The following is a 14540-nucleotide window of genomic DNA, read 5'->3' as shown; positions in this document are numbered from 1 at the left end:
ACTTTCGTAAGTATTTTTACTTTTCTTATTAAATTTTTTTATACTGAAATAGTGGTTTTATAACACGTACAAAAAATTATAATGTCTTATTATGTAGAACACTCTGGAGGAGGAGAGACAAATGCAGAGAACACAGACTACTTTAAGCGCGACTAGACCCCCCCTTGACGAGCATGGGGTTTTGGAGCAAGTTCTTGGCATGCGTAGAGGACATAAGAAAGGAGTGGGTCCGATGCTCTCCCAAAAGCATTACTCCGGGGCTTCTCCTTCATCTGGTGGTTCATTCTCGGACGCAACATCATCGGCTCAACCTGACCTGCGTATGGATCGTTATCTAAAGAAATCATACCGGGAACAAATGAAGATTTATGACAATCAGTGAAGATGTTAGAGTTGGTGTCTAAATTGCAGCCCAACATCCAATTACCTACGATTGCTCGTCCATAACCAATTAACCTAGACGCTCCTCTGCCTCCTTCAGATGATGACAGTCCTGATGATGACTCAGCTGTTGGCGATGCTGCAAACCTAGACGAATAGTACCGTTATATGTTATGTTTGATTTTTCACTTTATTTAAACTTTTATATTTTGTTGAACATTATATATGCACTTCATGTAGTATTCATAATATATTTTATAAATTTATTTAGATTTATTGTTTTTAATATTAATTTATATTTTACTGTTAATGTATCTTAATAAATTATATTCAGTATGTAACATAATAATGTTTAATTAAAATTATTAAAAATTAATTAATTGCCATTTTTTTAAAAATTTTAAAAAAAAATTTACTTCAGTTTTTGCAACGACTTTATTATACTTGTCGTCGCAAAAAAGGGTAATTATTTGTGACGATATTTTGAAATTGTCGTCGCAAAAAATGTTATATCACGACAAATTAAGCAACGGGGTATTAGCGACGCGCGTCGTCACAAAAGAAAAATGTCATCACAAATACATTTGCGACGACACTTTGTCGTCATAAAAAAAGTATTTGCGACGACATGGGGGTTTTTGCGACGACTTTTTGTCGTTGCAAAAACCCCTTTTTCTTGTAGTGTCATTTTATCTATTTGACTTTTTAATTTTAATTTTGCTACAGTTAAAAGTTCTCACAAAAAGTTACATATAATTTTTCTGCTATAGTGAAAAGCTCTCATATAAAATCACATCTCAACTCGAATTAAAAACTCGAATCTGCGAATTGAATGAGGCCTAAGAGCACCATCAAATTCTTGCTCAAATGTCGAATAAGAATCTCAAAATTTGAATGTTGCAGAATTTGTTCCACACTTTGTTGCAACATTATATCTTGTTTTGACTTTTAAAATAAATCATTACTTTTATCTGATTTTTTCTTCCAAAATCTTCATAAAAAATATCCTCTAATGAAATTGCAATTCCTTGAAGTTCGAAAAAACAAATCCAAATTCTTATCTAAGTTGTTCTTCAAACTAAACTTAGATTAGAATAATCTTTTCCAAATCCTTAACAGCTGTAGCAAATCTTCAATGCTTAGCCAAATGATATTTCCAATTCATCTCCCCTTATTTTCTGATAATTCTAAATCCGATTTGAACTTTTATCTCCATTGATTTCTAAATTGCTTTTTGAATATTTTCTTGAAAGTTGTTGCCATACATGCCAAAAAAAAAAAAAAAAAAAAATCCTAACAGGTTAGATCTTCAGTTCAGCAAGTAGTTTCCATTTCCCAATCACTTTTTTTCCAGTAGGCAAAACAATTTGAGGTCGATTTCAGTATCTGGAACATGACAGATACAATTCTTCCTTGGAACCCATAGAAAATAATGAACGGGAAATACCAAAGACACCACAAATATATTTCGTATCCACGAATCCAAAGAGAACGATAGTAAAACGAAAACAACACTGCATGTTTTTAAAGGACAGAAATACAACATCATCTTAAAACTACAATTTACGCATTCGTCATTAAGAGTTCTTACTCTTTTCCATTAATGGCAGTCTATTTTGATGGACCAATGGTCTATGATCTATCCCTCTTCCTTTGTCCTCTTGTACCCGTTGGCTGTCGGCACGTTTTTCTTTTTCTTTTTTTTTTTTTAAATTTTTATCCATATATATCCAATGTATTATTTGTTATTAGAAGACGTCGTGCAGAAGCAAGCAAAAGATTTAAAAAAAAAAAAAAAAAAAAACGTTGCGTACGTTTATATCTGAATCATGCATGTTTCAGTCATGCACAACTTTACGTCAGAATTCAATTTAGTTATTTTAAATTATTAATTAGCTCGCAAAATATTACTATATAAACTGGCAAAGGATGAATCATGAAGTCCGTTCTTTCATGTAAAATAAGGAATCAAGTAGTCTCGGCAAAAAAGACCCAGCAATTAACAAAATATGGAAAAAAAATACAAGTAAAAAGTAAAATAAATTACATCTTCTTTCATATAGCGCCTAGTTGAACATAAAACAATACTAGTATTTGATTGAACTTAATTAACCAACGACAAAAAATAAAAAATAAAAAAATAAAAAACCAAGAACAAAGAATGTATCATATATAAACTTTAAACCTAATGAATACAGAGAGGTAATAGAAAGCATAAACAAGCGTATAAAATTGTTGACTCGAGAAGAAATCGAAAATTATGCAAGATATTTAAGAAAACTCTGGAGATATTTAATTTATGAAGAAAACTGAACTACATAACAGAAAATAACATAGATCTAGTTTCCTAATTCTAATAATTAAGATAACCACTAGTTATCACATTTGATCAAATCCTATAAAAATTAATACTTCCCATGATAATTCAAAAAAAGATAAATCCTAAAACTAAAAATACCCCTCCATGAAATGGCAAACAAACCTAGAGAATAGGAACTCAATTGGGACTAAGGTATTGAGAACAATGTTCTCTAGTCGATGGAGGGTAGATAAGATCTTGAATCTGGGGAGGAAACTTGCTGTAGCAGGCGTCTACGATTCCAGCGTAGATACTGCAACAAACCGGTCCTGGAGTGAAAATTCCCTTTCTCCTTTGTTCTAAACCTTCATCCAAGCACGGCTTCCACTTGGCCTTATCATCGCGGGCCGCCTTACATCTTGCAATTTCATCTGCCGTTGGTGGATGGAACCAATTGGGTAGCTGCGGCTTAAAGCCTGGCTCACCTGGAGCAGGCAACGGAGAGCCCGCCGACATATTTGGAGGCGGCAGCGGCCGAATATGTTTCCACCACGGCAGTGAATAGGCATCTTCCGCATAGAGGGATATGCACACGATCATCAATAATACTACACGTGAGTTCTTCATCCTTGATAGCTTTTTTTTTTTTTTTTTTCCACACCTTATTCACTCCTTACTTTTCTCTCTCACGTTTGCTGTGGGTGAATTGTGTTTAAGTTTGGCACTACAATAGGATTTTTATAGTATCGGAAGAGGTGTGGGGATCTATAACCTAAAAAAAAATTTGATGGTTACCTTGAAAATAGTTAGAGGAAGTTTAATCGTTATGCTTAAAATTTGAATTTCAGATTAAGAATCAACAAATCATGTAAATCCTTTCCATTTAACCCTTACGGTTTTTAGAGAGTTTTTGTGAGCTGTGTGGATAATAATATGGCGCTGAATCCGGTGATATCAAAGCGCTTCATTAAGAGATGATAAACATAATCTCTCAAAAAGAAAAGGAAATGTGATAACACCCAAAAAAAAAAAAAAAATAGAGGGATCATGATAGGATTTTTCCAACTTCTAAAAAAAAAGAACATTAATGAACGGATGTGAATGGTGTTGCACCAAATCTTTCTTTGTTCTTCCCTTAAAAAACTTTTTTTTCCTTTATTCTTTAGTTCAATTTCCAATTTCCTAATCTTTTTATTAGTAATTAGAAAACAGATTAGGTTATCTTTTTTTTTCTTTTTTCTTTGAAGGGACCTTTTTTTTTTTTTTTTTAAACAAAAAATTGTAGGATCTATAAATATGTATTGTAAGGTTTATAATATCTGAGTTTCCGTTCTCTCACAAAAAAAAAGGGCAAAAATATTCAAGTTTCGCTGATTTATAGAATTATTGTACTGCCAGGAGTATGTGTCTGAAAGAAGTGACTAGCATACGATGCGGTGAAATAAAGATATTTGTAACTTGTTAGTTTAATATTTCACGATAAACAAAAGTATAAATTGAATTTTTAGTTCAAAAAGTTATTGCCTTTTTTTCTGCACATACCACAGGTAAACCAGATTGATTTTTGGCCGTTGGTGCGTATTAATTGCAAGATGATCTCCGCATTTTCAGTGCGTTATCTATATGTAGCGTCGGACTAATTTTTTCTGTTGCTTCAGCTCTCGTTCCTCTGAAAAAACAAAGAAGTGGCGGTCTTTTAACAAAATTTAGAAAGTAATCTAAGGCCTCGTTTGTTTCGTAAATTCGAGTTAAAATGTGATATTTTTTAAAAATTTTTAACTGTAATAAAATAAATTAAATGTATTATTTTCTAAAAATTTTTATCCATAAAAATCTAAAACTAAAAATTTAAATCCATAAAACTGAAAATTCTGATGCTATTGTTGTTCCTTATGAGTTGGATTGATTCAACTCATAAGGAACAATAATAGCATCAGATCGTACGACACATTAATAAAAACGACATCACAGTAATGAAACGAGGAAAGACTATACATCCATTCTTTCTTTCTTTCTTTAATTAATAATATCACATCAAAACAGAGAACGTTGGGATTTGCGAAAGCCATCATCTTTTTTTTTTTTTTTTTTTTTTTTTTGATAATTGAAAGCAATCATCTTTAGAGAGCGACAAGGCCTAAAAAGAGCAATAAATTGGAAAACGACGACATTCAATAAAACGACAGTAACAAAACTAACATTACCTTTGAACGACAGCAAACAAATAAAACGATAATTTTAAGACCCGTTTAGTTCGCTGATATGAATTTTTAATTTAAATTGAGATATGACTTTATGTGAAAATTTTTTACTGTAGTAAAAGAAGTTAAATGTGATTATTTCTAAGAGTTTTTTACTATAGTAAAACTCAAATTCTAAACTCAAATCGATGAAATAAACGGTGTTTCAGTTAAAATTGAACCAAAAATAGACATCCAAGAAAAGAATGATGGCTAAAACAACAGCATAGCATATCAATGTTTAAAAAGATGAATAAACTTTTTTGAAAATGACAATATACGATAAAAAATGATATCATATAAAACCCGTGTTTTTTTTGTTTTGATATTATTATTATTATTATATTCTATCAACAAATTATTATAATTTTTTTTTGAAACAATTGTATTGTAGAAAATGTAATCTTGACAAATACCCTTTAAAAATGAATGAGTTAGGATTTTTACCTTTTATTTTTTATTCATAACATTTTGAGTTAAAAAATTATACTAATAAAAGAATATTTATCAAGAATAAAATATAAAAATTTAGATTCATACACATAAAAAAAAAAATCTCCATTTTTTTAAATCTATATAATCTTGAGAATAGCAAAAACGATAATATTGTGAGTCCCTAAACTAATAGCTTTTCAAAAACAAATATCATCTTTTGAAAGTGATTAGGCCTAAGACCAAAAACGATAACGTTCTGTTTTTTGTATGAAAATATAAATGAAAACGTTTTCAATCTTAGGCAAAAATTATTTTTGAAAATGCGTTTGGTAGTTTTATCAAGAGATTATTTTCAGTATAAGAAAAAACTGAAACTCTGTTTAGTTATACATTTTTAAAAACATCTAATAGTATTTTAAATAATATATTAAATAAGAAAATGAAAATATTTCTTTCTTATATATGTAAAGAAATAACCCATTAATAGAATAATTATGTATATATATAGATCTCTCTCTGCTCGAGAGAGGAGAAAATGAAAATAAGAAATAAAAAATGACTAAAAGTCGTTTTTTATTTCTCTCCCATTTTACATGAAACTAAAAGATTACTTTCATTTTCATTTTTTGTCTTTGGTTGATCCAAACGATATCTTCTCCACATTTTCATTTTTTTTTCTCAAAAAAAGTAAAAAACGTTTTTGATTCATAATATTTTTAGTTAAATAATTATACTAACAAAATGATATTTATCAATAGTAAGGGATAAAGGTCCATACTCATACACTATGAAGGATAAATTCTCCATTTTTTTTCATACAATTAAAAAATTGTATAGTTTACCTCAAGATCACCTAGATTATAATTTCTACCTTTCTAATAAAGTCTACCCCTTTCATTTGAGTTTTAAAAAATAAAAACTGTTTTTAACATTTTTAAAATGACCATTTTATCCTTGATTTTATTAGGGTGTTTGGTATGAGGATTTGTGTCATAGATCGAATCATGGTTTGTGATTCGCTACAATATTTTCTCTCACAAAAAACACACGTAAACCAAGAATGGTTTTGAATCATGGTTATGAATCCGTGAACCAAAGGTCCACAAATTATTTTCACTCTCCCATTCTCTCTCTATTCGCGGGTCCGTTGGATCAATAGACTACGTAAAAAGTGTTTTTAAATAAATAAACCACAAAAAAATAAATTGGGTAAATAAGCCAACTTCCATATCAGCCATTCCACGTCATCAAATATGCTTTTAGGGGTTTCTTTCTCTTCCCCCTCTTCCATTTCGCGCCATTTTCTTCTCCGAGTCACCTTCCATTTCTTCTCTCCTCTTCTCAAGTCCTCGTCGTCACACAACTTCATAAACATTATTATCTTGCCCATTCAACGCTTTTTTCTCGTCCAAAACGCAGTTTGAAAAAGAGCTACTAAGTACGTCTTTCATTTTCTATATCTCCCATGATAGTTTTTTATTGTTGTTCATATGTTTTTAAGATGAGAATGTACTTAAAAATGTTAAAAAACCATCAAAATAGTAATTTTACATGGTAAAAGACGGGTTTACATTGTCTAATATGAAGAAGATCTGTTGGGTTTAGAAAAAAAAAAGTTTCTTCTTGGTCTATTCTTGGTATGTTCTTAGTATGTTCTTGGTATGTTCATATTATATGGTATGTTCTTAGTTTGTTCTTGGTCTGACCTTATTATATGGTATGTTCTTGGTCTATTCTTATTATATGATATGTTCTTAGTCTTTTTATGGTATATTTGGTTTGGTTTAATGTCATATTATTATATTGATTAAATTTTTACAGTTTTAAAATCTAAATAATGGCTCAGTGGAGGATTTTTTTTTACATTGGAGGAAAATGGGAGGAGAATGAAAGTTACAGATTATAATTTAATTGGCGTATATATGGATGAGAATGATACTTTCGAATCCTTCATTGCAATGTTTTTACACTTATTATATTCAATGAGTTATTTTGGCTTTGAGGAAGCTTATAATTATGGGAAAATGCTGCCCAAATTTTTTGAAAAGACCATGAACCGACCACACTTGACCAATAATATACCATGATGATATTTTTGATTTTTTGGAATGCTTCATACCAATGCCAAACAATAGAGAAATATTCCATTTATAAAAGAGAAAAAAAAAACATGTTAAAAAATGAAAAAAAAAAACTATCAATAGACCAAGAACATACTAAGAAAAGACCATGAACCGACCACACTTGATCAAGAATAGACCATGATGATTTTTTTTTTGATTTTTTGGAAAGCTTCATACCAGTCCCAAACAATGGAGAAATATCCCATTTATAAAAGAGAAAGAAAACATATTAAAAAATGAAAAAAAAAAACCATCAATAGACTAAGAACAGACCATGAACAGATCAAGAAAGGACCACGAACCGACCACACTTGACCAAGAATAGATCATGATGATTTTTTTAATTTTTTAGAAAGCTTCACACCAGTCCAAAATAATGGAGATATATCCCATTTATAAAAAAGAAAAAAAAACGTGTTAAGAAATGAAAAAAACCATCAATAGACCAAGAACAGACGATGAACAGACCAAGAAATGACCACGAACCGACCGCACTTGACCAAGAATAGACCATGATGATTTTTTTAATTTTTTGGAAAGCTTCATACGAGTCCAAAACAATGGAGAAATATCACATTTATAAAAGAGAAAAAAAAAACGTGTTAAAAAAAATGAAAAAAAAAACATAAATAGATCAAGAACATACCAAGAAAAGACAACGAACCGACCACACTTGATCAAGAATAGACCATTAAGAATTCTTTGATTTTTTGAAAAGCTTCATACCAGTCCTAAACAATGGAGAAATATCCCATTTATAAAAGAAAAAAATGTGTTAAAAAATGAAAAAAAAATGATCAATAGACCAAGAACAGACCAAGAAAATACCACGAACTGACAACACTTGACTAAGAATAGACCATACTGATTTTTTTTTTTTTTAGATTGCTTCATACTAGTCCCACATAATGGAGAAATATCACATTTATAAAAGAGAAAAAAAGTGTCAAAAAATGAAAAAAACCATCAATAGACCAAGAACAGACTAAAAAAAGACCACGAACCGACCACACTTGACCAATACTAGACCATGCTTATTTTGTTAATTTTTTGGAAAGCTTCATACCAGTCCCAAACAATGGAGAAATATCCCATTTGTAAAAGAGAAAAAAAAAACATGTTAAAAAATGAAAAAAAAACCATCAATAGATCAAGAACAGACTATTAATCGACCAACCAGACCAAGAACAGACCAACTAGACTAAAAATAAACTAAAAACATATGAAGAACATACCATGAATAGATAAGACAAATCGATATTTAATAATATTTTTTCACTTTTATTAATTTTAGATCATTGATTATGACATTGATGTATATCACTGATCTTGAATTGAATATTTGTTAATTTTTACAACGTTAGTTAATTATATCTATCACAACACAACATAATTTTATTTTATACACGATGTCTTACATAATATGTATAATTATACTTTTACTTCTTACGTATCACGTTTAATTAAATATTTTTTATAAATTTATTAAATTGTGTCATCAATATATTGATAAAGTCATGTATTAATAACGAAAAAATCAAAAAATATGTTAAAATGTATTTTTAAAAGTTTTATTAGGGTATGTTCTTGGTCTGTTCTTGGTCAGGTTGGTCTGTTTGGTATGTTCTTGGTCTAGTTGGTTAGTTAATGGTCTGTTCTTGATCTATTGATGGTTTTTTTAAAATTTTTTAACATGTGTTTTTTTTCTCTTTTACAAATGAGATATTTCTCCATTGCTTAGGACTGATATGAAGCTATCCAAATAATCAATAAAATAATTACGGTCTATTTTTAGTCAAGTGTGATAGGTTCGTGGTCTTTCCTTGATATGTTCTTGGTCTATTGATGGTCATTTTTTCATTTTTAACACGTTTTTTTTTTCTCTTTTATAATGAGATATTTCTCCAATGTTTGGGACTTGTATGAAGCTTTCCAAAAAATTAAAAAAATCATCATGGTCGGTTCGTGGTATTTTCTTAGTATGTTCTTGGTCTATTGATAGTTTTTTTTTTCATTTTTAACATGTTTTTTCCGTCTTTTATAAATGGGATATTTCTCCATTTTTTTGGACTGGTATAAAGCTTTCCAAAAAATCAAAAAAATCATCATGGTCTATTCTTGGTCAAGTGTGGTCGGTTCGTAGTCTTTTCTTGGTCTGTTCTTGGTCGGTTCTTAGTCTATTGATGGTTTTTTTTTCATTTTTTAACACATTTTTTTTTCTCTTTTATAAATGGGATATTTCTCCATTGTTTGGGACTGGTATGAAGCTTTCTAAAAAATTAAAAATATCATCATGGTATATTCTTGGTCAAGTGTGGTCGGTTCCTTGGTCTTTTCTTAAAATTTGGGCAGCAGTTCCCCATAATTATAAGCTTTCCTAAAGTCAAAATAACATGTTGAATATAATAAGTGTAAAAACATTGCAACGAAGGTTCGAGAGTATCATTCTCATCCATATATACGTTGATCAAATTACAGTCTGTATGCCACACCCAGCAACTTTCATCCTCCTCCCATTTTCCTTCAATGTAAAAAAAAATCCTCTACTAAGCCATTATTTAGATTTTAAAACTGTAAAAATTTAATCAATATAATAATATGTCATTAAACCAAACTAAATATACCACGAACAGACCAAGAACAAACCATATAATAAGAATAGACCAAGAACATACCATATAATAAGAACATGCTAAGAACAGACTAAGAACAAACCAAGAATAGACCAACCATCAGGGTTGGATGGTGTCTGCGTTGGTGGTCGGTCGGCGAGAGAGAAACAAAGAGGGAGGCTTATGGTCTGGTCGGTGAGGGTGGTCAGTTGGCGAGAGAAAAGCAGAAAGGGAGGGTGGTTTGGTTGGCGAGAGAGAAGCGGAGAGGGAGGGTCAGTCTTGTCGGTGGTTGGTCTGTCGGGGTTGGATGGTTTGGTCGGCATGGGTAGTCGGTCAGTGATGGGAGGGTGGTCGGTCGACGATGGGAGGGTGGTCTGGTCGACAAGAGAGAAGCCAAGAGAGAGGGTGGTCTAGGCGGTGAGTTGGTCTGGTCGGCGTGGGTGGTCAGTATGGGTGGTCGGTCAGTGTGAGTTGGTTTGTGTTTTAATTTACACGTTTTTATGATATGGGCAATTGTTAGTCTTGTTTTTTGTGCCACTTACAGGTATTTCAGCTTACATTTCAATTTCATTTACTTAATGATTTTTTTTCCTAGTTTCATGTTTAGTTTTGTCTGTTTATAAGGTTGTGATCTAAACTTAATTACATGTTCAATTTCGGAGAGTGTAAATTATTGATTCAAACTGTACTTGCCACCAAAAATCTTATGAGTAATGAGATCGTCCCTTTTCTTTTTCTTTCTCATTTTCTCTGTTTGTTTTTGTTTTGTTTTTTTTTGTTTTTTTTTTTCATTCCTTCTTGATCTATCTTAATTTCATTTTTCAAATTGTTGTCAAATTTTTTTCTTTGATAAGTTTGTGAAGTAATTATGTTTTAGTATTAATGGTGCTAAGATATCTAATGATTTTATGCAATGAAATCAGAATGTGGGATGTTGCTGAAACTAAGGATATCATAGGAACAACATGAGTCAAAGCTGAAAAGCTCAAATTAGACCTTTTGGCGAACTCAAACGCTCCAGAGTTAGAGATCAACGATTTCGAAGTTGAAATCTTGACCTCTAACTTAGAGAGTCTCTCCTGGTACTCCTTCGCGACCCTACTATCCGCAATGACAACATCGTCACCAAGGATAGCATAGGCCTTAAACTTCCCGCTGCCGGGAGAAACCCGTTCTGGAGGGTTGTGGTCCAAAGTCAGTGAGAAATTAATATGTTATAGTTTGCGCGAGTCGAACAGCGTAACGAGTCTAAGGGCGGGATCAAGCTTGAAAGGAAGATGGTGGGAATGAAACTCAAGATCTTCTGATTTTATCCTTAGGCCAACTCACGAGCTGGAGTCGAACCAGCACCTCTGGGAAATGAATACAATCCTCCCATCCCACTCTGTAGAGAGTTAAGTCCCTCTCTTCTTCGGCCTCTCTTTAGTTTGGCCGGTCTTCAATTACAAGGGATCAACAATTCGCCGCCAGCCTTTTTTTTTTATTATGGTTGTCGATCTCCAACTCAACTTGTAGAGATGCAACAATGGGCCGGCACGGGCCCATTCTGACATAGCGACGGGCTGGGCCGGCACGGCCCGTCACTGTTTAAGGCACGACTCAGCCCATAAATATTGGTGGGCTGAGCTGGGCTACCAATATCGGCCAATGGGCAGGCCCGGCACGGCCCATGAAAAATCATGGGCCAGGCCGGGCTGGGCCAGCCCGTCTAGGCCCATGATGGGCCGGCTCGTCTAGGCCCATAATGAGACAGCCCATCTAGGCCCATAATATCTTCATTTTTTTTTTCTTTTTTTTAGTAATTTTGTCAACATCTTATGTATAATTATCTTGATTATACTCTTTTTTCCTTACTAGGCTCTGTCCCATTGGATTTTCCTTATAAATGTTTTTATTTAATGAGAAAATCGTAAATAAAATGTCTCTTTTCATATTTCCTTTAACTATTCAAACTTATATATTTGTTAACTTGTTTAAAAATTAAATAATAAAAAATAAAAATATAAAAATTGAAAATTTCATGCTTAGATGGGGGAAGATGGGCCTTGAGTAGGCTAGCCCATGGCACGGCCCATCCTGACCCGCAGCACGGCCCAGCCTAGCCCACGTAAAATTAGCCAGTGGTGTGGGCTGGGCCGATGTCATTCTTATACTGGCCGGCCCGCCCCGCGGCCCGCGTGGGCCTAAGGAGAATGAGAAGGGCGGGCCGGGCTGACCCGTTGTTACATCTCTAGCGTCTTGGCTCCTGATGTTTGTTTTGATGTTGGTTATTGTAAATGTAATGCTATGTACTTTGAGATCTTTACATTTTGAATCACTTACCATTGTTATTAGTTTTTTTTTCTTTTTTCAAAAAAAAGAAAAACTTAATACATAATTAACAATATAATGTAGCCAATTATCTTTATAATCTTACAGGTTATGAAGCATAATTTGTCAAGTTATGAACATAATTTGATAGTTTATGAATCATAAATTGGCAGATTATGAATTATAATCTCATAAATTGACAGATTATAAAACACAATTTGTCAGGTTATGAAGCATAAACTAGCAGTCTATGGTTCATAACTTGTCAGACTATGACCGGCTCCGGTGGCGTCTGTGACTAGAGGTCGAAGGCCGGCGGCTATCGTAATCTATCAAGTTATGGATCATAATTTGATAGATTATGGTGCGTTGGTGTAACTTGTTAGGTTATGAATCATAACCTATCAGATTATGAATCATAACCTGTCAGGTGCCAGGTTACGGTCGGCCGGCCGGAGACAGGAGATCGTCATCATATCTTATGATTTATTAATGGACCACTGAGAGTAACTTTGATATTTTAAATGTTTAACTTAACTATTTTAAATTATAAAAGGGTAGAAATCAATGAAATGATCTCGAAGAGTTAGTAATAAATTATTCAGAAATAGTAGAAAATAGGCCAATATGAAAAGTTTAAGAAAGTATATAGGTAAATTTTTAGTTATAGAAATTAATAGACCATAACTTGTCAAGTTGTATTTCATAACCAGATAAGTTATGGACAAACTTGTTAAGTTATAGTTCATAACTAGATAAGTTATGAGACAAAAATTGTGAATTATGGATAATAACTTGTCAAGTTATGATTCATAATCAGACAAATTATGAATAAAAATAATAATTTAACTTATTTATTAACTTATATAAACTATTAGCATATTAATTTTAATTTATCTCAAGATCAAGATGTATTTCTCCCTTTCTCCTTAAATTGTTTGAGGGGTTTTTCGCTTGTTAAGAACCCTTTTCATATTTGGGCCTGGGCAGCCCAGCCCACATTCAACCTTCCGGAAAGTACCAGAAACACTGTACAGTCATCTTTATATTATCACCATCCACTTCAATTTCTTCTCAGTTAAGTTCAGTGGCTCTGCTCACTTCACTTACAATCCCTAACCAAAACCACTCAACCCCATCAACAATGTCGATAATACCAATCAACAACAGCGATAGAAGAATTGACCTCTTCGATCCATTTTCTCTAGACCTCTGGGACCCTTTCCCGGATTTTCCTTTCCCTTTTCCCTCACTTTCCCGCGCTTTCCCGGACTTCAACCTCGGAGCTTCGGTGAATTCGCGAGTCGACTGGAAGGAGACCGCCTACGCCTATGTCCTCAGAGCTACGTTCCCCGGTGAGGACGTGCTCGTCGAGCTCCAAGACGATCGGGTGCTTCAGATCAGCACAGACAGCGGAAGCTTCATGAGCAGGTTCAAGCTTCCCGATAACGCGAGGATCGATCAGCTTAAAGCGTTCATGAACAATGGAGTTCTCACTGTCACTGTTCCCAAGGAGGGAGCTTCGAGGTCGAATGTCAGAGTCGTCGAAATCACTGGCGAGGATTGATTAAGGTCGTGTCTTTGCGCCTTTTTTGTCTGAATTATATATATATATATATATATATATATATATATATATAGATATGTTAACGCCCTAGCTTTGTGAGGTGTTTCGGAACGGTCTTTGGAATGAATCGTTTGGTGGGATTGTCAAGAAAAATGTTGTGTGCCATGATTTTCTTTTCTTTGTGCTCGAGTTTGTGGTGTGCTACTTGGTTTCGGTAATCATAAATTGTAATGTTAAGGGAATGTTCTATGTTGATAATATATCGAGTCTTCTATGTTTATAATATTTTGGTGTTTGGCCGCCTTTCTCAATAAATTCCTTTTAACTTTTTTTTTTTTTTTTCCTTTTGGGAAAATGCCCAGGGACCATTAAAATTGAACCTCAAAGGGCCCGCGTTTTCATTTTCGTTTTTCACAGTTTTCAAAGCAAAAAAATAAAAACGGGTGTTAAAAACGTGTTTGGTGCAATTTTTTTTAAAAAACAAAACTAAAAACGTTTTTATCTTTTTGTGAAAATCAGAAAACGAAAAAAAAGTGTTTTCATTTTCTCGTTTTCGTTTTCTGTTTTCTGAAA

General features: G+C 32.8%; 1 protein-coding gene across 1 annotated transcript; it reads left to right on the top strand.

The window, feature by feature from the left end:
* The first annotated feature begins 13475 nt into the window (after nucleotides 1–13475).
* LOC21389475 (18.2 kDa class I heat shock protein) lies at nucleotides 13476–14250 on the top strand. Its single transcript, XM_010089590.2, has one exon. It carries the CDS (start codon nucleotides 13545–13547, stop codon nucleotides 13965–13967), a length of 423 nt encoding a protein of 140 aa, XP_010087892.1. The 5' UTR covers nucleotides 13476–13544; the 3' UTR covers nucleotides 13968–14250.
* Nucleotides 14251–14540: the final 290 nt, after the last annotated feature.

Source organism: Morus notabilis, unplaced genomic scaffold (genome assembly GCF_000414095.1).
Source record: "Morus notabilis unplaced genomic scaffold, ASM41409v2 Scaffold2801, whole genome shotgun sequence".
NCBI lineage: Eukaryota > Viridiplantae > Streptophyta > Magnoliopsida > Rosales > Moraceae > Morus > Morus notabilis.
The sequence above is the reverse complement of the archived record's forward strand: the minus strand, read 5'-3'. Positions and strand labels throughout refer to the sequence as shown.

Excerpts from the sequence above, each read along its gene's own strand:
- LOC21389475 (XM_010089590.2), top strand. The coding sequence starts at position 13,545 with ATGTCGATAATACCAATCAACAACAGCGATAGAAGAATTGACCTCTTC.